Source organism: Dendrobates tinctorius, unplaced genomic scaffold (genome assembly GCF_039654945.1).
Source record: "Dendrobates tinctorius isolate UK_male_01 unplaced genomic scaffold, ASM3965494v1 ptg000086l, whole genome shotgun sequence".
NCBI lineage: Eukaryota > Metazoa > Chordata > Amphibia > Anura > Dendrobatidae > Dendrobates > Dendrobates tinctorius.
The window spans coordinates 46,643,898-46,670,537 of record NW_027361754.1 but is presented as its reverse complement, the minus strand read 5'-3'; the positions used below and the strand labels follow the sequence as shown (position 1 = coordinate 46,670,537).

General features: G+C 46.7%; 1 protein-coding gene across 2 annotated transcripts in view; it reads right to left on the bottom strand.

Annotated features, from left to right (window-relative positions):
• The window catches only part of NOC2L (NOC2 like nucleolar associated transcriptional repressor), a 108,997-nt gene that overhangs the window by 33,371 nt on the left and 48,986 nt on the right, over positions 1-26,640 (bottom strand). For both annotated transcript variants that reach the window (XM_073585348.1, XM_073585347.1), the window contains exons 13-14: positions 10,529-10,642; positions 10,146-10,247 (exon numbers count right to left, since the gene is read on the bottom strand). In XM_073585348.1, coding sequence (XP_073441449.1) covers positions 10,146-10,247; positions 10,529-10,642 — 216 coding nt within the window. The remainder of the gene's footprint in view (positions 1-10,145; positions 10,248-10,528; positions 10,643-26,640) is intronic.

Here is a 26,640-nt window from a genome sequence, read left to right as displayed (position 1 = left end):
CAGGACTCAACGGCCATGCCGTCAAACACAGGGCCCCTAAGTTCGGGTGGTAGATCGGCCCCTGGGACAGTAAGTCTGGCCGTTCCGGTAGACGCCATGGCACGTCTGCGAGGAGCTGTACTAGATCCGCGTACCAGGCTTGACGGGGCCAGTCTGGGGCCAGCAGAATTGCCGGAACCCTCTCCCTCTTGATCTTCCTGATTACCCTCGGGAGAAGAGGCAGAGGGGGAAAAAGGTACGGGAGCCGAAACTGGCTCCATGGAAGAACCAATGCATCCGCTGCAATCGCTCGCGGGTCCTGAGACCGGGCAACAAACCTGTCTAACTTGGCGTTCTCTCTGGAAGCCATCAGATCCACGTCCGGAGTTCCCCACCGCTGGCAAATCTGCCGGAAAACTTCGGGGTGCAGGGACCATTCTCCGGCCGCGACCCCCTGCCGACTCAGGAAATCTGCTGCCCAATTTTCCACGCCTGGTATATGGCCCAACGAAGTACGTGTTCTATCTCGCGCATGGCTGCCCTGCTGCGCGTGCCTCCCTGGTGATTCACATACGCCACTGCCGTGGCGTTGTCTGACTGGACCCGGACTGGGCGACCCACTAGCCAGTGCTGAAAATGCTGCAACGCCAACCGCACTGCTCGAATCTCCAACAAGTTGATCGGCCGAAGGGCCTCCTGGGGAGACCACTGGCCCTGTGCTGTGTGATGACGAAACACTGCTCCCCAACCGAGAAGACTCGCGTCGGTTGTGACGACCAACCACTGATCTGGAGGAAAGGGTTTCCCCTGAAGGAGAGAGGAGTTGCGCGTCCACCATTGCAGTGCCTGCCGGACCTGAAAGGACAACCTGCACTGATGATCCAGGGAGAAAGGACTCCTGTCCCATGCTGCCAAAAGAGCATGCTGCAGGGGGCGAAGATGAAACTGCGCAAATGGGATTGCTTCTATTGCTGCTACCATCCTTCCTAGCACCCTCATCCCAAATCGAATCGTGTGAGGGCCTGGCCGCTGAAGACTCCGAACCCCTCGCCGGAGCGCCTGGGCCTTGTCTCGAGGGAGAATCACCAACCCTTGGGAAGTGTCGAAAATCATCCCCAGGAATGGAATCCTCTGAGCCGGGGTAAGACATGACTTCTTCCCATTGACTAACCATCCCAGGCGGGATAGGGTAATCCAGCGTAATGCCGACATTCTCCTCGCACGCCTGAAAAGACGATCCTTTCACTAACAGGTCGTCCAAGTATGGCAGCACTACTATGCCCCGAGAATGAAGAATGGCCATAACGACCGCCATCACTTTCGTGAAAACCCTGGGTGCCGTGGCCAACCCGAACGGCAGAGCCACAAACTGGAAATGCCGGCCATTTATCGCAAAACGGAGGAACTTCTGATGTGAGGAAAAATAGGGATGTGCAGGTAGGCATCCTGGACATCGATTGAGGCCAAATACTCTCCCTGCTCCATGGCCGATATCACTGACCGGAGGGAATCCATCCGAAAGTGCCTGACCTTGATGAACCTGTTTAGGAGCTTTAGGTCCAAAACCGGTCTTACTGCTCCGTCCTTCTTGGGGACTGCGAACAGGTTGGAATAAAATCCCTGGGCCTCTTCGCCCTCTGGTACCGGGATAATGACCCTGATGTGCAGAAGAATCCTGATGGCCCCTAGCAATGCCTCTGCCTGGGATTGCAATTTGGGAAGACGGGATTGAAAAAATCTCCTTGGAGGGTGTCCGATAAACTCTATTTTGTACCCGAATGACACCAATTCCGCCACCCATGCGTCGTGTGCCACCTTGACCCAGACGTGGCGGAACCTGAGCAGACGACCGCCTACTCTGGTGTCCTCGGGTACCTGATGCCTCAAGTCATTTTGTAGAGGGCCTCTGAGACTTAGCTCCCCTTGACCTGGGTGGACGGCCCCGCATCCTCCCCAGCGGGTTGGCTCTATACGTGACCTGGCGCTCTCTGTCTTGGTTGTAACGAGCCGGGGCAGTAGAACCGGGCGCTGATGCCCATCCTGGGGCGCGAAATGCCCGAAAGCGCACCTGTGGTTGACGAAAGGGCGGCCTGCTCTTCTGCTGTGGGAGAAAGCTACTCTTTCCCCCCGTGGCATCTGAAATAAGCTTGTCTAGCTTCTCCCCAAAAAGCCGATTACCCTGATAAGGCAGAGATGTTAACGACTTTTTAGAAATCGAATCGGCCCGCCATAGCCTTAGCCACAAGGCTCTCCTAATGGCGATAGCGTTTGCTGCGGCTAGCGCCGCGCAATTAGCCGCATCCAAGGATGCATTAATTAGATAGTCTCCTGCCATCGAGATCTGATTTGCTATCTCAGACACCTCTACCGGCAAATCTCTGTCCTGCAGGACTTTGTTCAAAGACTCCGACCACGACATCATGGCCTTGGCCACCCATGTAGCTGTGAAGGAAGGCAAAAGCGCTGACCCCGATGCCTCATACACCGAGCGGGCTAGACCCTCTATGAGCCGATCCGTGGGGTCCTTAATGGAAGACACCACTAGGCACCGACAACAATGATCTTGAACACTGGGGGATCCACAATCGGAGATTCCGCCCACTCTTTACAGAACTCTGGTGCAAACGGGTACCTTGTCTCTAGCGTTTTCTGCCCTGAAAAACGCTTGTCTGGGCGTTCCTTGTGCCGCTGTACCGTGTCCTCGAATTCAGGATGGGTGCTAAACACCCTATGTTGGCACCTGGCCTTTTTAAAAGATATCTTATGCCCTGCGGCCAGGGAGACGTCCTCCTCGATACCAAGAGTCTGATTGACGGCCTCAATGAGACTGTCCACTGTCTCCCGACACCCGGGAATATCCAGATCCAAGGCTTCCTGCCTATCCTCATCCGAACTCTGCTCGCTCTCAGACAATGGTGATGGAGAGCGAGATGTTGCACTCACAGATGCCGAAGCACCGGAGGGGCCCGGAGACGCCATATGGGTTCTTTCCCTGTACGTCTCTTTAGAGAGGGTACGGCCCCTGCAGGCCGGCGGCTCAAGTGAGGTGGATGAACCTTCCCAAACCGGAGAGCCATTGTCTCTACCCCTATCCGGGGCCTGAAGGGTCTCGATCGCCTTCGTAAGTGAAGCCATAGACCGAGATAGCGGTAACGCCCATTCCGGGGGCTCCGACCCCCTGGGCTCCGTTGGCGGGGAGGGCTCCTGGAACTACAGGCCTCACATATCTTAATGGTCTGCGCTCGCGTGAACACAGCCCCACAGGAAACGCATGCGGTATAAAGGAAGGTGTGCTTCTTCCCTTTTCCAGACATACTGCGGAAAAAACCTTTTTCTATATATTTTTTTTTTTTTTTTTAAATGGCATCCAGGGGTATGAGGAGAAGGAGGACAACCTGCCCTAGGTGTGGCCAAGACGGGGGTCGCACTTACCCGAGCTCCGGCTGCCTCCCCGTGCTCCTGTGCTGCTGCTGGCGCTCGACTGCCGTCTGGAGGCTCCCAGCTGCTGTCTCCCTGGGTAGGCTGCGATGCTTCCTGACCGCGGCCTACCCCATTCTGACGCCGGGGCCTCCATTTTGTCCAGCGCCCGCCCAGTATCCAGGGGTGGTGCTGGATTTGACGTCGTTGGGGGGCGGGCGCCGGACCCGACGTCACGCTGGGGGGGCGGACCTTCCCCCTGCGTCCTAGGCCAACACCGCGGCCCAAATTTCGGCCCTGCCCCCTGCCGGGGGCGGGCCTTCCCCGCGGCCTAGGCCGCAAGCTAAATTTCGGCCCTGCCCGCTGCACCGGGGGGCGGGCCTTCCCCACGGCCTAGGCCGCAAGCCGCGGGCTAAATTTCGGCCCTGCCCGCCCGCCGCACCGGGGGGCGGGCCTTCCCCGCGGCCTAGGCCGCAAGCCGCGGGCTAAATTTCGGCCCTGCCCGCCCGCCGCACCGGGGGGCGGGCCTTCTACTCAGCCCGGCGTGCTCCTTCCCCCGCCCGGCCACCGAGCGCCGTGGCGAGGGAGAAGGGGAACACGCCGCTGCCCCTGCTGCGCCGAAGAAGCCCTCGTGCTCTGCCTGCAGGCAGGAGAGGGGAGCCGCTCCAGCCCCTGGAAAGTACGCTGCAGCCCTGACCTCCCGCTGCCCAGGAGCCCTGCTTACCCTGAGGTAAACCGCATCTACGGACGGTGCAGGCACCCTAGCTCCGTCCGCCTTGGCTGGGCGAGGAGAGGGACCGTCCGCCACCACGCAGTAACCGATTGGCGTAGCCGTGGGGCCGCACAGACTAGTCTTGTGCCTCTGTGCAAGCCCATGGTTTCACTACCTAGGGGTGGACAGGGCTAAGTCTGGCATACTGTCCCACGTCGCGGGAGAGGGAACGTGGAGGGACACTCGCACGTGGTCGCCCGTTGATGGTTTGGGGAAATCGGATCCTTTCAATAGGATGTGTTGCCCCTGTCATATCTTCTTTAAAATAAAAAAGAAAAATAGATGTCTGGGGAAAAGTACCAGAGATGTCCCTCGGTGCGGGAAAGGATACGCGGAGGGATACTCGCGCGTGCTCGCCCGTTGATGTTTGGGGGAGATCGGACCCTTTCAATAGGGTCCGTCGCCCCAGTCTCCTCTTCATAGCAAGAAAATGTTATACTTAGTGTCGGCCTCCAGATGGCAGTAGCACACACCCACAGTCTCTGTGTCCCCCAATGAGGCGAAGGAGAAATAGCGGGTCAGACGGATACCATAGGCCTATATGCTGACGATATGGTGATATTTATGGACAAAGCGGAGGAGACCCTGACAAGAGTGATCACTACTATAGATGAATTCAGTAAAACTTCTGGCCTATACATAAATTGGGAGAAATCTGCTTTGATGCCTCTCTCCCATGCTCCAGTGCCACGACTTGAGACTCTCTCCCTACTGCCCACTGTAACCAATTTTAAATATTTGGGTGTTCATATTTCTCAGGGTAGTAAATTTGACCTGCAGCTCAATATACAACCATTGCTGGAGAAGGTCAAGGGTAAATTTGCGATTTGGGGTAAACTTCCACTGTCTGTAGCCGGACGTATTAAACTAATTAAAATGATATTACTCCCTAAACTTAGTTACTCTCATCAACATAGTGCGGTGGTCGTACCCAAATCTTTCTTTGCTAATTTGAATTCCCAAATCACATCCTTTATTTGGGGGAAAGCCAGGCCTAAACTTAAACTAGCCACTCTACAGAGGCCCAAGAGGGGAGGAGGGGCAGCGTTAAGGTACTGTCATACTTAGCGATGTACCAGCGATCCCGACCAGCGATATGACGCGGTCAGGATCGCTGGTACATCGCTAAGTGGTTGCTAGTGAGCTGCCACATTGTCGCTAGTGAGATCTGCCTATGTGGCAGCTCACTAGCAACCACTTAGCGATGTACCAGCGATCCCGACCAGCGATATGACGCGGTCAGGATCGCTGGTACATCGCTAAGTGGTTGCTAGTGAGCTGCCACATAGGCAGATCTCACTAGCGACATCGCTGGGGACGGGGGTCGCTACTTACCTGTCAGACGAGGCGATCCTGCGTCCTCCCGCCCGGCTCCACGCGTCGCTCGTCGTCACAGCAGGAAGCGCCGCAGGAAGCTGACGACGAGAAACAGTCCTGAACGTTCTCGCGCGATCAGCGATAACCAGCGGGGGAGCCGGTCGTAGGTAAGTATCACACACAGAGATATCGCTAGCAATATCGCTATAACGTCACTAGTTATAGCGATATTGCTAGCGATATCTCTTAGTGTGACATGCCCTTTACCAGATTTCTTTTTATATTATTTAGCTGGACAGGCCAAGGCCATAAGCACATGGATGCCTGGAGGTCATCTCCCGAATTCTGAGAGTCATCTACTTCATGCTACAGGGATCGGTTGCCCATTGGGTTTTTTGGAAATGAGGAAAGTAAATGTCCCGAAGCTGCTGCCTCTGCTCCGTCTGGCACGATCGATATGGAGACAGATTAAGGAAGTGGTTAGATTTTGGGGATGTTGTAGCTGAAATGCCTTTATGGGATAATGACTACCTCCCTGTATTACTCGAACATCCTTCCGCTGAGTTCTGGGTTCAATATAGTGTCTCTACGATAGGTGATATATATGATCATGGAACACTGGTATCCTTTGAGCAATTACAGGCTAATCGTGGTGTCCCGAGATCCCAGTTTTTCCTTTATTTACAGTTAAGATCAGCTTTTCAATCGCACATGAGATGTATGGGTATAGATAATGCCATTTCATCTCTACCCCTGATAGGGATTCTCAAATCACAGGGCCCTCAAGGTCCCATCTCCTCTCTATAAACATACATGTTGTCAGTGGGGACAGAAGGTGCCTTGGATTCCGTTAAGAAATGGGAGAGGCTCATCCCGGATACACAGGGTGAGGAATGGGAAGAAATCCTGGAGTCACCAATATGGGTATCTCCGTCTGCCAACAACAGGATGATAGAGTTACATATTATTAATCAGTCATATTTGACTCCAGTTCGACTCTTTAAGATGGGCCAATACCAGTCATCGGAATGTTTGAGAAATCATTCAATAGGTGCAGACTTTAAATTCCTATTTTGCATCTGTTTTCTCTCAGAAAGGAAATGTAACATCAACTGTTCTTCACTGTCCTATTAAGGGAATAGAAGAATCCAGGATATCTATAAACAGAAAGATAGTGAGGAAACACTTAGCTAACCTAAATGAATTCAAGTCTCCAGGTCCAGATGAATTACACCCCAGAGTACTGAAGGAGATAGCAGAAGAAATTTTTGAACCCCTCTCCATAATCTTTGAAAATTCTTGGAGAACAGGAGAAGTGCCAGAAGACTGGAGAAGAGCAAATGTTGTTCCTATCTTCAAAAAGGGGAAGAAGGTGGACCCAGGCAACTATAGGCCGGTGAGTCTGACTTCTATACCAGGAAAGATCTTTGAACAAATTATTAAACAACATGTATGTCAGTACCTGGATAAGAATGAAGTGATTAAACAGAGTCAGCATGGGTTTGTAACTAATAAAGTCATGTCAGACTAACTTAATTTCCTTCTATGATGGAATCACTGATTGGGTGGATCAAGGAAATGCTGTAGATATAGTATATCTTGACTTCAGCAAAGCATTTGACAAAGTCTCTCATACAATCCTTATAGAAAAATGACAAAGTATGGGATGGACAAGGCAACTGTTAGGTGGATTCATAACTGGCTTAGTGATCGGACCCAAAGAGTGGTCGTAAATGGCTGCACATCCAGTTGGAAGAATGTCTCAAGTGGGGTACCACAGGGCTCTGTCCTGGGCCCTGTATTGTTCAACATCTTTATCAACGACAAGGAATTGAGGGTAAACTGATTAAATTTGCTGATGACACAAAGCTAGGAGGGATAGCTAATACTAGAGAAGAGAGAGAGAGGATTCAAAAAGATATAAATAAACTGGAGAAGTGGGCAGCAACTAACAGAATGGTTTTTAACAGGGAGAAATGCAAAGTACTACATCTGGGCAATAAAAATGAAAAAAGCATATACAGAATGGGAGGAATAGGGCTAAGTGACAGCACATGTGAAAAAGACTTGGGTATACTAATAGATCACAGACTGAATATGAGTCAACAGTGTGATGCAGCAGCAAAAAAGGCAAATGCAATTCTAGGATGTATTAACAGAAGCATACAGTCTAGATCACGTGAAGTCATTATTTCCCTCTACTCCTCTTTGGTCAGACCTCATCTGGAATATTGTTTCCAGTTTTGGGCACCACATTTTAAAAAAGACATCAACAAACTGGAGCAAGTTCAGAAAAGAGCGACCAGAATGATGACCGGTCTGCAAACCCTGTCTTATGAGGAAAGGTCGCAGGATTTGGGAATGTTTAGTTTGCAAAAGAGAAGACTGAGAGGAGACTTAATAGCTGTCTACAAATATCTCAAGGGCTGTCACATTGTAGAAGGATCAACTTTTTTTCTCATTTGCATAAGGAAAGACTAGAAGCAATGGGATGAAACTGAATGGGAGGAGACACAGATTAGATATTAGAAAAAACTTTTTGACAGTTAGAGTGATAAATGAGTGGAACAGGCTGCCACGAGAAGTGGTGAGTTCTCCTTCAATGGAAGTCTTCAAAGAGAGGCTGGACAGACATCTGACTGGGATGATTTAGCGAATCCTGCTTTGAGCAGGGGGTTGGACCAGATGGCCCAGGAGGTCCCTTCCAACTCTACGATTCTATATGATCTTGTGCTGTCCTGTTGTTGCGCAATACTGGAGAAGGGTGACGTCATTATTAACATCCTTGGTACATCCCCAGTTCCCCTTGAGCCACTGATCTGTCTTTTTGGAGTGTGGGATGAGGAAGCATGGGGTCATTATGTTGGGATTTTTTTTACGGGAGACACTGTTCATGGCACGGAAGATACTAGCATTACGGTGGATGGGGGGGTTCACCTCCTTCTATTGGGTCCTGGATCAATCTGGTAAATTCGATTATCCCATATGAACGTACACTGTATCAGAATAGAGGGTGCCCGTGTAAATTCGAAAAGATTTGAGAGAGGTGGAATTCCTCTCACCTCACTTTGCAGAGCGGAGATGTCACACAGTAAACTACTCATTATATAGATGTAGGCTGCGGAATAGTTTAGTTTGGTAGATGTAGGTAGGGTTTAGAAGCTAGGCAGGTTTTATTACTGGTATAATAAAATAACATAATACAATACTACTGTGATTCAGTTGATGTAATGTTTGCTTTATTTACACACAATTGATGCACATATTATGCTTCATGTTTTTATATTATCTGAACTTGTATATATTTTGTATCAAACTTAACATCTTGTACTAGATGTGTGTATTATATAACTGCTTATGGTTAATAAACAAATTTAAAAAAAAAAAAAAAATGATGTAGTAGTCCCCCTCCCAGTGATAAACAGCTGGGATCTCAATACGTCAGTCCACATGTGGCAAAAAGGAATCAATTTCCTCTGCGTACGGCCCGATGTTTAGACTGCAATAACGACATCTTTTGTTAAAATAAATACAAGCAATGTACGTAACGTTAGATAAATGAGGCAGAATTCGGACCTCAGCGCGATGCTGACGAAAACGACAAAGCTCGTATCGGATGCAGAAAATATTTAACATTAAAGTAAATTCTGCTCTAGTGATTTACGGTTGGGGCAAAAAAAAGAGAAAAGAAATAATATACGTCGACTTAACCGGCAATGAGAATAGGGCGCACGAGACACCTGTAAGTGAGGACAACGTGCGCACATACACCGCCGGCTTATCCAGCAAAGGAGATCAGTGAGACGAGGCCAAGAAGATTAACTGAGAAACGCAATGTGCATCTGGGATATATTACAAAGCCTCCACATGGACTATTAATCTGTCTCCTGATAGGCTGCAAATAATTTAATGTTTTCAGCAATGCCGAGCTTCGCTCCTATATATCATGACTGTAAATGTAGCTGCAGTGAACTCTGGAGCAGCTACAGAACGGCTCAACCATCGTCCTGATTTTATAGTTTACGGAGTGACTTCTGTGGCTTTCTACTTCATACTGCTAAGAAATACATAATTCTTTCCAAAGCGACTTTCACAAGACTAATACCATCATTCCAAACTCAAGGAAAAAAGCAGGGGCGCCCCCGAAGGATAGCAAGGATGGGGGAGCAGCCCGAGGAAACCAAGGTAGAGGGGTGCAGTGCCCCCCCCTCTGAGGAAACCAAAGAAAAGGAGTACCACCCCCCGAGGAAACCAAGGAAGAGGGGCGACGTCCCCCCCCCCCCCCCGAGGAAACCAAGGAAGAGGGGCGACGCCCCCCCCCCGAGGAAACAAAGGAAGAGGGGCGACGCCCCCCCCGAGGAAACCAAGGAAGAGGGGCGACGCCCCCCCCCGAGGAAAGCAGAAACTGTAAAGGTGAATTTTATATGGCAAGCAAATACAATCGGTGGGGATTGTACAAAATGCATTGCTTCTCTAATAAATCTGATAGAATTTTTCTGCAACTCAGAGTGGTGGATTATTTTCTTCTCAAATATAAAAGGGGCTGTCTGATGAGGAAACCACTTGGACATGGACCGACGTATAAATAACGTGATTACGATCGAATAGAAGAGAAAACAATATAGATCATCATACAATCATGTGCAAGGATCCATCTTACCTGTATAATGCAGGGAAGTACCAGTTCAGGGAAGCCAATGCTGTAGGCCTGGGTGTGCACATATTCTAACGTCAGGTCGTAGATCTGCTCGATGAGGCCGTCCTGTAGGTAAGGGCAAAGAACAGTGCTGCTGAAGACGATGGTCAGAATCACAGCTATGGATGGAGCACTGTCTTCATTTATAAACACTTCTTTTGTTTGCAGCTTGTTGTCTAGGAGACCAACCACCACTACTGCCTGGCTTGTAAGCACTGCTCAGAAGCTGGCCATTAATAACCCGCTCCGCCGATCCCAGCCAGCTCCAAAACAGGACTTACAAGCTGCAAAGAAAAATAGCTTGTAAGCTCTGCTCATGTACAGGAGGATATAACGCCATCATTTACCCTGAACACTTTCTCCAGGAGGTTCACGTTGGACAGCTTCAGGATCACAGCGAAGTTGATGGGTTTTACACTAATCCTTCCTGGCCGTTTGTTAAAATTCACTTGCTGGAAAATCTACAGTAAAAAAAAAAACAAAACAAAAAAACGGCAATTAAAGTACTTTTTTGCTCAACTTAAAGAAAAAAAAAAAAAAAAAATCAAAGTCGCCAATGCAGCTGTGGGCGTCCGCATCAAGGTTTGTACATCTGGGCTGTCTTCCAGGACAGTTAACTTGCCAGAGGATTAGTATTTTCTAATTAATATGCAATTAACTAATGTGTCATTATGCAATTCCTCAGCTCTGACTTGTCAATGGAAAGGAATCAATAAGACGCGCCAGCATTAAATGTACTGGAGTTTGCATCAACAACTGAGCCAAGGTGATTTAAACTTCGCAAAGTGACCCAAATTTCATGATTGGGGTGGGGGTGGGGGTTTCTGATGACGACCGGTCCATGTGTCAGCAACCTGTGGTACTCCAGCTGTTGGAAAAACTACAACTCCCAGCATACCCCGATTGCTGGAGCGCTGCAGGTTGCTGCCCTTGTACTAGAGAAACTCCTGTCTATACATCTTACTAATCCTCTGTTTCTCTGTGTTTGAGGCTACTTTCACACTAGCGTTGGCCGACGTCCGTCGCACTGCATCGTGCCGACATACCGTCGCACGCTGTGAAAGTTTTGCATAACGGGGGCAGCGGATGCAGTTTTTCAACGCATCCGCTGCCCCATTTGTAATGTTCAGGGAGGAGGGGGCGGAGTTTCGGCCGCGCATGTGCAGTCGAAAATGTCGGACAACGCACAAAAAAAGTTACATGTAACGTTTTTGTGTGCGTCGCGGCCTACAAAACACGACGCATCTGTCGCACGACGGATGTGACGTGTGGCCATACGTCGCAATGCGACGCTAATGCAAGTCTATGGAGAAAAAACGCATCCAGCGGACTTTGCAGGATGCGTTTTTTCGCCAAAAAGACGTATTGCAACGTCCGTCGGTCAACGCTAGTGTGAAAGTAGCCTTAGTCTCTTGGTGGAGTGAATACTGTCCTACAGACTTAAGGGCCCGTAACACATAGCAATATCGCCAGCGATATCGCTAAAGCGTCACCGATTTTGTGACGCAGCAGCGATATTGCTATGTGTGATACTTACCTCCGACTGGCTCCCCCGCTGATTATCGCTGATGGAACTGGATGATCTCGCGCTATTTCTCGTCGGGCGCTGACGAGCGACGCGTGGACGTGGGTGGGAGAACGTCAGGATCGCCGCGTCTGAAAGGTAAGTAACGACCCCTGCTGCGTCGCTACATCACTGTGAGATCTGCTGTGTGACAGCTCACTAGCGACCATTTAGCGATGCACCAGCGATCCTGACCGGGTCGTATCGTTGTCGGGATCGCTGGTGCATGGCCAAATGTAAAAGGGCCTTTATTCACTATGTGCATGGCCCATGTGTTTGTATTCAATTAGTCTCTTGCAAGTTTTTGGGAGGTTCCCACCCCTCTTGTGGGCCGTGCACATATAAAGCAGTCTCTCACAGCGAGTCCACTTCAGACATTGCCTTTCTGAATCCTATTCATACAGGTACTGGTCACAAGGTCAGGCTTTAAATACAGTTAGGTCCATATATATTTGGATAGAGACAACATTTTTCTAATTTTGGTTCTAGACATTACCACAATGAATTTTAAACAAAACAATTCAGATGCAGTTGAAGTTCAGACTTTCAGCTTTCATTTGAGGGTATCCGCACACAAAGTAAATTTTTATATCTATATTGTAAAACTGAGTACAATAGTGGACATTTTGATTTAGATAAATAGAAAAAAAAAAGGTGTCCAAAATCAATGACTGCCGGACTGGGACAAAAATGCAGCCCTGCCACACAAATCCCACCAGCCCACAAACTATAACACTCATCAGCCCCAGTCAGTGAATTTTTGCTATATTTTGTCGTCCCTTCATCACTCTCTTAAAGGAGTTACAGGTAGGTCCATATATATTTGGACAGAGACAACATTTTTCTAATTTTGGTTCTAGACATTACCACAATGAATTTTAAGCAAAACAATTCAGATGCAGTTGAAGTTCAGACTTTCAACTTTCATTTGAGGGTATCCACATTAAAATTGGATGAAGGGTTTAGGAGTTTCAGCTCCTTAACATGTGCCACCCAGTTTTTAAAGGGACTAAAAGTAATTGAACAATTGACTCCAAGGCTATTTCATGGACAGGTGTGGGCAATCCCTTCGTTATGTCATTCTCAATTTAGCAGATAAAAGGCCTGGAGTTGATTTGAGGTGTGGTGCTTGCATTTGGAAGGTTTTGCTGTGAAGGAAACATGCGGTCAAAGGAGCTCTCCATGCAGGTGAAACAAGCCATCCTTAAGCTGCAAAAACATAAAAACCCATCTGACAAATTGCTACAACGTTAGGAGTGGCAAAATCTACAGTTTGGTACATCCTGAGAAAAAGAAATCACTAGTGAACTCATCAATGCAAAAAGACCTGGTCGCCCACGGAAGACAACAGTGGTGGATGATCGCAGAATAGTCTCCATGGTGAAGAGAAACCCCTTCACAACAGCCAACCAAGTGAACACTTTCCAGGAGGTAGGCGTATCAATATCCAAATCTACCATAAAGAGAAGACTGCATGAAAGTAAATACAAAGGGTTCACTGCACGGTGCCAGACACTCATAAGCATCAAGAATAAAAAGGCTAGACTGGACTTTGCTAAAAAACATCTAAAAAAGCCAGCACAGTTCTGGAAGAACATTCTTTGGACAGATGAAACCAAGATCAACCTCGACCAGAATGATGGAAAGAGAAAAGTATGGCGAAGACGTGGTACAGCTCATGATCCAAAGCATACCACATCATCTGTAAAACACGGCGGAGGCAGCGTGATGGCTTGGGCATGCATGGCTGCCAGTGGCGCTGGGTCACTAGTGATTATTGATGATGTGACACAGGACAGAAGCAGCCGAATGAATACTGTGGTATTCAGAGCCATACTGTGTGCTCAGATCCAGCCAAATGCAGCCAAACGGATTGTCCGTCTGTATGAAACGACGACCAATGACCCAAAACAAAGCCAAAGCAACCCAGGTGTTTATTAAAGCAAAGAAGTGGAATATTCTTGAATGGCCAAGTCAGTCACCTGATCTCAACCCAATTGAGCATGCATTTCACTTGTTAAAGACTAAACTTCAGACAGAAAGGCCCACAAACAAACAGCAACTGAAAACCACCGCAGTGAAGGCCTGGCAGAGCATCAAAAAGGAGGAAACACAGCGTCTGGTGATGTTCATGAGTTCAAGACTTCAGGCAGTCATTGCCAACAAAGGGTTTTCAACCAAGTACTAGAAATGAACATTTTATTTACAATTATTTAATCTGTCCAATTACTTTTCGTCCCTTTAAAAACAGGGTGGCACATGTTAAGGAGCTGAAACGTCTAAACCCTTCATCCAATTTTAACATGGATACCCTCAAATGAAAGCTGAAAATCTGAACTTCATCTGCATCTGAATTGCTTTGTTTAAAATTCATTGTGGTAATGTCTAGAACCAAAATTAGAAAAATGTTGTCTGTCCAAATATATATGGACCTAACTGTACATTGGTTAGGACTGCTCTGATGGGTATACCTTGGCGTTTGGTAGAGCGGCTTAGCGTACATTTTTTGCAAAAAATGTATCAACTAAATGCCCTGTTTTGTTATCTTTTTACTAGCAGTTGCTGTTTATTGTTAGATTTTTTTTACAGCAGAGTATTTTTTCACGTTTGTTGTACTGTGCTTCTCTGTATCTTACTAAACCTGCAGCACTATAGGTGTGGGGAAACCACAACCCTCAACATGCAATAACATCTTCATACACTCCAACTGGTGGAAAACTACAACTCTCAGTATGCTATAACAGCTGGAGGGCCGCAGACTGATGACCCTAGTGCTAGATGTCCCTCTACAGCAGGGGTCGTTAACCTGAGACAACTCCTGTTGGTCAACTACAACCCTCAGCATGCCCCGAGTGGCAATATTAGAGCATTCCCTGACAATATGTCTTGCTACAGCAAACCTACGTTACTCCTGCTGGTGGGAATCCACAACTCACAGCATGTTTGGAGCTGGAGTGCCGTAGGTTGCAGAAGCCTGTGCTATAGCATATGGACACCATAGAGGGAGTTTCCCTGCTTGGGGCCCCCTCATCTCTATGCCACAGAGGATAGCCTGCATGTATTGGTAATTTATAACCAGACAGGGCATCCTCCCAGGAATAACCAACGCCGGGGGCGAGAAACGCTAAAAAGGCTTGTATTAATTACGTAATTCCTCTAATCTGTGGCGGCCAAGAGCAGGAATCCAATATCTCTGCTGCCTGCAACAGACCGTCACGATTGCTGGGAAAGACGTCCAATCTTTCCTTAACCAATAAGAAAAGTCATTCACACGTCTGTCTTCCAAGACTCTTGCTTCAAAGGATTACATAGGTTTTATGAGTGAGGAATGTGATTTTACGAAGTGCTCCCATGTATATATTCCCAAAACGATAAAGGGACCCTTCATCTCCATATCAATCACGATCCACTCCGCAGTTGGATACGCTGCGCTATAAGCCGCGCTCTCAAAAAGGTTTCCCTATTATTTTTTATGTGGAACGAAAGTTGAGTGTAATAAAATCAATTATTGATGGATTATAAGTAAGTTTTAACATAAGCCAGAAGTTCCAGCAAGAGAAGATCAGACGTTCAGTAGTTTTCCCTTATGTCTGGCCAACAGGGGCAGGGATCCAATGGAATTTATGGTTTACAATCTAACACTTCACGTAAAAAAAAAAAAAAAAAAAACCTACCAGTTGCTCAAATGAGGAAAAAAAGTAATCAAGATTTATCAGAAAAGTTTTTGTAGTTCCTCACAGCACTACTTGCATAAAATGATAAAACGTGAAGACTTTCAGCTGAATATTGTGCAAAGCCGCTTCATGTTCCGTAAAGTAATTGATCCAAGATCAGCCGCATGGCGCTTACACCAATGTCGCCAGTGTGTTCTTTCCTACCATACCTGCACATTGCGCTGCAAGTTCTCTTCCCCCCTGCACATTGCGCTGCAGGTTCTCTTCCCCCCTGCACATTGCGCTGCAGGTTCTCTTCCCCCCTGCACATTGCGCTGCAGGTTCTCTTCCCCCCTGCACATTGCGCTGCAGGTTCTCTTCCCCCCTGCACATTGCGCTGCAGGTTCTCTTCCCCCCTGCACATTGCGCTGCAGGTTCTCTTCCCCCCTGCACATTGCGCTGCAGGTTCTCTTCCCCCCTGCACATTGCGCTGCAGGTTCTCTTCCCCCCTGCACATTGCGCTGCAGGTTCTCTTCCCCCCTGCACATTGCGCTGCAGGTTCTCTTCCCCCCTGCACATTGCGCTGCAGGTTCTCTTCCCCCCTGCACATTGCGCTGCAGGTTCTCTTCCCCCCTGCACATTGCGCTGCAGGTTCTCTTCCCCCCTGCACATTGCGCTGCAGGTTCTCTTCCCCCCTGCACATTGCGCTGCAGGTTCTCTTCCCCCCTGCACATTGCGCTGCAGGTTCTCTTCCCCCCTGCACATTGCGCTGCAGGTTCTCTTCCCCCCTGCACATTGCGCTGCAGGTTCTCTTCCCCCCTGCACATTGCGCTGCAGGTTCTCTTCCCCCTGCACACTGCGCTGCAGGTTCTCTTCCCCCTGCACACTGCGCTGCAGGTTCTCTCCTCCTCTCCCTGTAGATTGTGCTGTAGTTTTCCCTTTCTATTCTGTCATTCTACCTGTGCATTAATTTCTCCATCCACTGCAGACTGTAGGTGCCCTATTAACCCCTTAAGGACCAAGTCACTTTGTAGGTTAATGACCAGTCCTTAATTTTGAAATTGGACCACTGTCACTTCATGAGGTTATAACTCTGGAATGCTTCAATGGATCCCGCTGATTCTGAGGGTGTTTTTTTGTGACATATTGTACTTCATGTTAGTGGTAAAATTTCTTCAATATAACTTGCGTTTGTGAAAAAAACGGGAATTTGTCGAAAATTTTGCAATTTCCAAACTTTTTGTACCCTTAAATCAGAGATCTATGGCTAGTTTCACACTAGCGTTCGTGGGCGCAGCGCAGGGCCGCTGCTAAGCCCCACCCCTCGGTCAGTTCCTACTCTGATCGCATGAGGCTGCATGCGATCAGCGTATCCTATATTTAGCGTTGGATAGGCTGATCGTGCGCTGGTCTGATTTTGCTGGCGCTACGCCCTTTTGGCGCTGCGCCCCGAGCACAAAAACACAACAGCGCATTTTTGTGCACTGGGCGCAGCATCAGCAAAATCAGACCAGCGCATGGTCAGTGCACGATCAGCGTATCCAACGCTAAATATAGGATACGCTGATCGCATGCAGCCTCATGCAATCAGAGGAGGAACTGACCGGAGGGGGCATGGCTGGGGGCAGGGCTTAGCTGCAGCCCTGCGCCCACGAACGCTAGTGTGAAATTAGCCTATGTCACACAAAATAGTTAATAAATAACATTTCCCACATGTCTACTTTACAGCAGCACAATTTTGGAAACAATTTTTTTGTTAGGAAGTTAAGGGTTAAAAGTTGACCAGCGATTTCTCATTTTTCCAACAAAATTTACAAAACCTTTTTTTAGGAACCACCTCACATTTAAAGTGAGTTTGGTGGGAGTCAATATGACAGAAAATAGCCAAAAGTGACACCATTCTAAAAACTGCACCCCTCAAGGTGTTCAAAACCACAATCAAAAAGTTTATTAACCCTTTAGGTACTTCACAGGAATGGAAGCAATGTGGAAGGAAAAAAAATGAACATTTAACTTTTGTTCCCCAAAATTTTTCTTCTGACATTTTTTTTTATTTTGTCAAGGGTATAAGGAGAAAACGAACCACAATACTTGTTGTGCACTTTCTCCTGAGTACACTAATACCCCATGTGTGGAGGAAGACCAATCTTTAGGTGCACGGCAGTGCTCAGAAGGGAAGGAGCATCATTTGAAATTTTGAATGTCAAATTGGCTGGAATCGAGCGTGGACGCCATGTCGCGTTTGGAGAGCCCTTGATGTGCCTAAACAGTGGAAACCCCCCCATAAGTGACCCCATTTTGGAAACTAGACCCCCCCCAAGGAACTTATCTAAATGTGTGGTGAGCACTTTGAACCCCCAAGCGCTTCACAGAAGGTTATAACAGAGCCGTAAAATTAAAAAATCATATTTTTTCCACAAAAATTATCTTTTCACCCCCAATTTTTATTTTCCCAAGGGTAACAGGACCCCAAAAGTTATTGTGCAATTTGTCTTGAGTACGCAGATACCCCACATGTGGGGGGAACCACTGTGATCGCCTTACTGCGATCTTTGAGGCAGAATGAACAAATCCATAAAAGGTGAAGAATTGGTATTTTTTACCTTGTGCGGTATTAGTGATTAGGCGCTTTATTCTTTGGGTGTCGGTGCGATTACAGCGATACAAAAGTTATACCCTTTTTTCATGTTTAGCTTCTGTCACACACTAAAAGATGCTTTTTTGTAAGAATTTTCTGTAAGAAATTTTTGCATCACCGTATTTTGAGAGCTATAATTTTTCCATATTTCGGCCGACAGTCATGTGCAGGCTTGTTTTTTGCGGGATGAGCTGACGTTTTTATTGGTACCATTTTCGGGCACATGAAATTCTTTGATTGCTTTCTATTCCGATTTTTGTGGAGGCAGAATGAACAAGAACCAGCAATTCAGGAATTGTTTTTTTTTCTCCCTTCCGCGTGTGATTAAATTGGTAAGGCAGCTTTATTCTTCGGGTCAGTACGATTACAGCGATGCCTCATTTATAGCCTTTTTTGTGTTTTGGCGTTTTTACACAAAAACTTTTATAGAAAAAATAATTATTTTTGCATCACTTAATTCTGAGAGCTATAACTTTTATTTTTCTGCTGATGGAGCTGTATGGCGGGCTTGTTTTTTTGCGGTAAAAAAATGGACTTTCAGTGATACTATTTTTATTACCATTCGTTTTTTGATCGCGTTTTATTCCCCTTTTGTTTTCTTTCTTTACGGCGGTCACTGAAGGGGTTAACTAGGGTGACTTATAGATGGGATTTTTACGGACGCGGCAATACCAAACGTGTCTTTTTCATAAAAGTATTTTTTAGATGAATTTTTTTTATCTTTTTTTTTTTTTTTTACTTTTTTTTAAAGAATGTGTGTGTTTTTTTTTTACCTTGTCCCTTTATGGGACTTTCACTTTCCATTGCAGGATAATACATTACAATGCTTCAGCATTGCAAAGCATTATGCCTATGGTGAAAGCTTTTGAGGCCATGCTGTGAGCATTGTCTCAGAGGCTTTCCGTAACTGGATGACCCGGGGGTTGTCATGACAACCCCTGGTCATCATGGCAGAGATCGGGCCCCGCCGATCTGAGGCAGAGGGAGCCCCCGACCCTCTGCCTCCCCCCTGAATGCTGCGATCGCGCCCAATCGCAGCAGTCAGGGGGTTAACAGCCAGGGGTGGCACGGATGCGGCTCCTGGCTGCTAGTGCAGAAAGCCAAGCCACCGGTAGCGCTGGGCTCCTGCACTTAGGCTTAAATTTTAGCATCTCCTGCCCGCTCATGCTGTTATCGGTCAGTCAGATTGACTGACCAATCACAGCGCTCTGGGTGCAGGGACCGACTGCAAGGGTCCCCGCACCTCTTGCCGTGCCTGTCAGGCACTGAACTGTCACTGCGTGTTTACACGCAGTGACAGTTTAAATTCATGACGGTGCGGTAACTTGCATCCTGCTATGACGGGATATGCCCGTCATTGGATGTTAAGGGGTTAATGCAGCTTGTATTGTGTACAACTTCATCCACACCCTTTTGGAAATGTTGAAGGTTCCAATGAGAAGAGTCTGCTTAACCTGCAGTTTATGGGGAATTATCTGATTACCAAATAATGTATGCGTGACTATAAACTCTCCCCTAACAGTCTTCAGATTGGGTTTGCGGAATTTTAACGCCTGATCCTTCTGTTTTCCAGGAAGACAAGACGCGGCTTCGAATTAGCCTACTGGCAACACACAAACGCTGCTAGGCAACAACTACTGAAGGGGTATGGGCACTTTTACACAGTTGTGTGAGAATAAAGAAGGCTCACACAGTTTTCAAATTGGACCTAATGAAAAACTCGTAAAGACAATGGATAAAAATATAAAATAATTCAAGTTCCTCATTAATAAATTTCCAATGTTCAGTGAAGCAAAGATAACGTAAGGAGTCTTTATTGGGCCTCAGATACGCAAGATCAGGGCATTACTTCCCTTACTGGTGTAAGGGGCTGGTGAGCAGAAGCAAAGAGGAGGGGCCTGGACTGGCTGAGACACAATGCCCCCTTTTTTGCTTCTGCTCACTGGGCAGTAAAAAAAAAAAAACCACAACAAAAAAAAAAAAAAAACACTTTATGGACAGGGGTGGAATCCAGCCGCTCCTGAAGAACCAGTTGCTACAAACCGGCTGGAAAACGTGCTTTGATCCAGTTCTAATGTCGGCATTTGCGCTCCCATGTGTGTCTCAGGGGCGTCACAATCCTCCCTGCAGCAGGAGCACTCAGCGCTGCAGTGCAGGCTGGGCACAAGCAGTCCTGACAAAGGGTATAAGGCACTCACCCCAGCCTGCAGTCAGCAGCAGAGCCAGGAGCTGATCCCTCCCCTCCAGCAACATCATAGCTATCAGGCTGAGGAACAACATGGAGGGGCGGGGCTAAACAGAAGGGGTGGAGCCAGAGGCTACCAAGGAGACGGAGGCAAAAGGAAAGAAAGAAAAGAGAGGGAGATAGAATAGATGGAAGAAGGGTCAAGAGCTAGAGACAGGCAGGAGAAACCAGAGATAGAGGTAGAAGACAAGAGAGAGGCATGAGAGAGACAGGGGAGGGGGCTGAATATGAGCCACTGGCCTGACATACCCCTTTTGCCTGCACTGTCCTCCCTCATGTCTGGCTGCAGTATATTGGCACTACATGCCAGAGCTGCTTGTGATTTATGATAAATTCAAAAATTCAATGTATTGTGTGTCCCTTTTCTATTGGCTGCAGCCCATGATTTTACAAGATGTCAGAAAAGGACATAACCAGGGTGGGATTCGTCCAGTTCAGGGGGACTGATTGTTCAAATTGCAGCCAGTTCTCTGATCCGGTTCTGTGTGCCGCCTATTTAAATGTTCAAATTGCAGCCAGTTCTCTGATCCGGTTCTGTGTGCCGCCTATTTAAACTGAATGTACGTCCTCAGTCCGGGTCCCTCTCCTCACTGGACCCCCCAGGGGCAGGATTCAGCCATTCGCTCGGTAACTGAACGTGCGTCCTCGAACGCACATTCACTTTAAATGTATTGTCGTGCAGGAAGCGATCCTGCATGACAATAGCACCCGCTAGCCATTAACACTACGTTCCCAAGATCAGGAAGTAGCAGCGCTTTGGACGTAGTGTATTTGGCTTTTATCCTAAGTCATATCACAAGACTTGTTAAAGGGGTTGTCCGGGCTTTTCACATAATCTCAGTACATATCTGGGCTGCAGAATTATGACAATAAGTAATTTACTTTGTCACTAGTTTGCACGGTTTTCTAGATATTCTGAACAGAACATCCAAGGGGGGGGGGGGGGTGTTATGGCATTGAAATGAGAACTAGTCGTAACCTCCTACTCTACTCCAAACATGCCCTCTATAGAAACAACCCCACCCTCCATAGCTACAGGCCCTCCCCGTCCACATGCAGCCATCATCACACAGTAAAAAAATCCTCCCCCTCTAGCAGCCTCACAGCAGAGAGCTGCTCCTCCCCCAGACACAGGCTGAACAGTTATCTATGGAAAGTGAAACTAGTGAGGAGGAGGGAAAATCGTCCTGTATTATGGGCCACTCCATGATTACAATACACAACTCATTATCAGTGATTCCTTCCCTCACTGTCCTAGGCTGCTGGCAGCAGTGAGAACAGACTGTGTGATGGCCAGTGATGGGGGTCTGCAGCTTCTAAGCTGCACAGGGGATGGCAGTAACTGATGTAATCTGTTGTGTAATAAAGCCTCTGCAGTGTGAATGAGACAGCTCTGTGTCACTGATGTCTTCACACAGCAGCAGATTTGGTGCAGTGTATGGTGGAAGCTCCACCAAACTCCCAGCAATCTCCAGTGACCAGCACCACCCACTCATTGGCTGCCAGTAAACTGCACCAGGACTCATCTTTATCAGCATTCCAGCATTGGAAAGCAGGGCTGTGGAGTCGGTGCTCATTTTGGTGGAGTCGGAGTTGGAGTCGGTATAAAATGGACCGACTCAGACTCCTAAAATATATAATAAATTGGGTGTAGTTCAGTGCAGAATGTGCTGAATATTTATTCATAGGAATTTGGGAAAGTTATGAAATGTCCTATAAATGACTGTTCTATTCCTGATCTAAGGCTACATTCACACACAGCGTTTTTCCTGCGTTTTTTGAGGATATGTTTTTCAGTTGCAAAAGCAGATCAGCTTTTGAAAAAACCGCATCACCTAAAAGGTTTTTGAGCTCATAGATAATGTTTTCAATAGCAAAAGCAGATTAGAAATCTGCTCTATATATCCATTTATCCATATCATATCTGTACCAAAAAGAATGAAAGCCGGATAGCACACAGACTAACACTCCTTTTTTTACCACCAGTCAGGGACACCTCATAGCTGCCCAAAAGGACGCCCAGGACAGGCATTGCTCGTCTTCAGTAACACATCAACATCAATTGATAGTTGGAATAAACAGACTGCATTCATCACCACATCTTCTTAAGGTGCAGGCTTTATTTTCAAGTGTAGGGGTGTGCAGTATGAGGTTCTGCAGCAGCTGAGCTGCGGAACAGCATGAGGTTCTGCCCCCCCTCCCCTAGTTTTGATCCTGGCTACGCCCATAGTGTGAATGTAGCCTGAGGATCTAGGCTTTGTCTTAGCTGAGATAAGTCATAGTGTGTGTGTAATATATATATATATATATATATATATATATATATATATATATATATATATATATATATATATATTTTTTTTTTTATTATGTACACATACATACATACACACAGTACAGACCAAAAGTTTGGACACACCTTCTCATTCAAAGAGTTTTCTTTATTTTCATGACTATGAAAATTGTAGATTCACTCTGAAGGCATCAAGACTGTGAATTAGCACATGTGGAATTATATAATTAACAAAAAACTGTGAAACAACTGAAAATATGTCTTATATTCTAGGTTCTTCAAAGTAGCCACCTTCTGATTTGATTACTGCTTTGCACATTCTTGGCATTCTCTTGATGAGCTTCAAGAGGTAGTCACCGGAAATGGTTTTCACTTCACAGGTGTGCCCTGTCAGGTTTAATAAGTGGGATTATTTTGCCTTATAAATGGGGTTGGGACCATCAGTTGTGTTGTGCTGAAGTCTGGTGGATACACAGGTGATAGTCCTACTGAATAGACTGTTAGAATTTGTATGATGGCACGAAAAAAGCAGCTAAGTAAAGAAAAACAAGTGGCCATCATTACTTTAAGAAATGAAGGTCAGGCAGTTTGAAAAATTGGGAAAACTTTGAAAGTGTCCCCAAGTGCAGTGGCAAAAACTATCAAGCGCTAAAAAGAAACTGGCTCTCATGAGGACCGCCCCAGGAAAGGAAGACCAAGAGTCACCTCTGCTGTGGAGGATAAGTTCATCCTAGTCACCAGCCTCAGAAATCGCAGGTTAACAGCAGCTCAGATTAGAGACCAGGTCAATGCCACACAGAGTTCTAGCAGCAGACACATCTCTACAACAACTGTTAAGAGGAGACTTTGTGCAGCAGGCCTTCATGGTAAAATAGCCGCTAGGAAACCACTGCTAAGGACAGGCAACAAGCAGAAGAGACTTGTTTGGGCTAAAGAACACAAGGAATGGACATTAGACCAGTGGAAATCTATGCTTTGGTCTGATGAGTCCAAATTTGAGATCTTTGGTTCCAACCATCATGTCTTTGTGCGACGCAGAAAAGGTGAACGGATGGAATCTACATGCCTGGTTCCCACCGTGAAGCATGGAGGAGGAGGTGTGATGGTGTGGGGGTGCTTTGCTGGTGACACTGTTGGGGATTTATTCAAAATTGAAGGCATACTGAACCAGCATGGCTACCACAGCATCTTGCAGCGGCATGTGTTTAGTTGGACCATCATTTATTTTTCAACAGAACAATGACCCCAAACACACCTCCAGGCTGTGTAAGTGCTATTTGACCAAGAAGGAGAGTGATGGGGTGCTACACCAGATGACCTGGCCTCCACAGTCACCAGACCTGAACCCAGGCGAGATGGTTTGGGGTGAGCTGGACCGCAGAGTGAAGGCAAAAGGGCCAACAAGTGCTAAGCATCTCTGGAAACTCCTTCAAGACTGTTGGAAGACCATTTCTGGTGACTACCTCTTGAAGCTCATCAAGATAATGCCAAGACTGTGCAAATCAGTAATCAAAGCAAACGGTGGCTACTTTGAAGAAACTAGAATATAAGACATGTTTTCAGTTGTTTCACACTTTTTTGTTAATTATATAATTCCACATGTAATTCATAGTTTTGATGCCTTTAGAGTGAATCTACAATTTTCATAGTCATGAAAATAAAGAAAACTTTTTGAATGAGAAGGTGTGCCAAGCTTTTGGTCTGTACTGTATATATGTAATCGATATTATACAGTGTATTACATATTTACAATTTATTACAGTTTTTTGTGTTCTAAAGTTGTATTCCAATAAATAGATATTATGTTCTACCTAAATATCTTGATTATTGGATCATAGAAATGATTAAATGTCTGGTGTTCACACTGTACTACAATAAATTTTTCACTTAAATATAAGCAATATATGTGGGAGTCGGAGTCGTGGAGTCGGTGTAAGGGAAATTGAGGATCGGAGTCGCAGGTTTGACTTACCGACTCCACAGCCCTGTGAAAGAACACAGCAGTGATCCTGCATTTGTGAAAGCAGCACAATACATACACCCCCCAACACTTCACACTGTTACAGCTGCTGATTGGACAGGCTGCTCCCATCAGTATTTGTGTCATTAGAGACACAATGCGCACACATACACTGCACCAAATCTGCTACTGTGTGAAGACACAAGTGACAGCTGTCTCATTCACACAGCAGAGGTTTTGTCACACAACAGATTACATCAGTGACTGCCATCCCCTGTGCAGATTAGAAGCTGCAGACCCCCATCACTGGCCATCACACAGTCTGTTCTCACTGCTGCCAGCAGCCTGGGACAGTGAGGGAAGGAATTACTGATAATGAGTTATGTATTGCAATCATGGAGTGGCCCAGAATACAGGACGATTTTCCCTCCTCCTCACTAGTTTCACTTTCCATAGATAACTGTTCAGCGTGTGTCTGGGGGAGGAGCAGCTCTCTACTCTCGGCACTGAGGCTGCTGGAGGGGGAGGATTTGTTACTGTGTGATGAGGGCTGCTTCATGTGGACGGGGAGGGCCTGTAGCTATGGAGGGTGGGGTTGTTGCTATAGAGGGCATGTTTGGAGTAGAGTAGGTGGTTACGACTAGTTCTCATTTCAATGCCATAAACACACACCCCCTTGGACGTTCTGTTCAGAATATCTAGAAAACCGTGCAAACTAGTGACAGAAAGTAAATTACTTATTGTCATAATTCTGCAGCCCAGATATGTACTGAGATTATGTGAAAAGCCCGGACAACCCCTTTAATGGGTTGATTGTGACTTGTAGGATCGCTACTACCAACAGGTGGCGCTATAGAGTTCAAGTCCTCTTTTTCTCTGCGGAGGCAATTTGCAGTGTATTTTCCCTGCGTCCAAAGCACTGCATTCTAATCACGTAGGTAAATCCGCATGTGTTCAGTGAACAGTGTGGATTTACTGCATCCAAATATATTTCTATTGTTGACATTTCTTTTGCAGAGACTCGCGTCACTATAAGAGAAATTGACATGCTGCGGCTCATAAACTTACGTGCTGTCTGTCTCCGGGGTGCACATACACGCATACAGGACATGAGAATTTAGAAATCCCATCCACTATGCTGTAACATCTTGCTGCTGCAGTTTTGACTCTGCATAAGTACATAAAGTCAAAACCGTAGTAATTCCTGAACGTGGGCACATACCCTTAGAAGCCAGCAGCTCACGTCACAAGCATGTACCAGTGCCTCAAATGGTTGAGGAAGAGGACTGGGCCCCGGCCAGGTAAGGAGAAACTTTTTTTTTTTCTTTTTCACTAAAATCCGTAATATGGAGAGAAATATGGGGGGCAGGGTGACAGGACATACATGTGGGCAGGATGGAGATACATGTGGGGGCAGGATGGAGACATGTGGAGGGACAGGATGGAAGGAAAGCACAGTTGGGGGGGGGGGGGGGGGGATGAAGTATTTAGTCAGTCACTAATTGTGCAAGTTTTCCCACTTAAAAAGATGAGAGAGGCCTGTAATTGACATCATAGGTAGACCACAACTATGAGAGTCAAGATGAGAAAACAAATCCAGAATACCAACTTGTTTGATTTGGCAAGATTTGTTTTTCAAATTATGGTGGAAAATAAGTATTTGACCACCTAAAAACATGCAAGATTTCTGTCTCTCACAGACCTGTAACAACTTCTTTAAGAGGCTCCTCTGTCCTCCACTCATTACCTGTAGTAATGGCAGCTGTTTGAACTTGTTATCAGTATAAAAGACACCTGTCCACAACCTCAAACAGTCACAGTCCAATCTCCACTATAGTGAAGACCAAAGAGCTGTCGAAGGACACCAGAAACAAAATTGCAGTCCTGCACCAGGCTTGGAAGACTGAATCTGCAACATGTAAGCAGCTTGGTGTGACGAAATCAATTGTGGGAGCAATAATAAGAAAATGGAAGACTACAAGACCACTGAATCTGGGGTTCCACGCAAGATCTCACCCCATGGGGTCAAAATTATCACAAGAACGGTGAGAACTACTGAATGACCTGCATACAGCTGGGACCACCATAACGAAGGCTACCATCAGT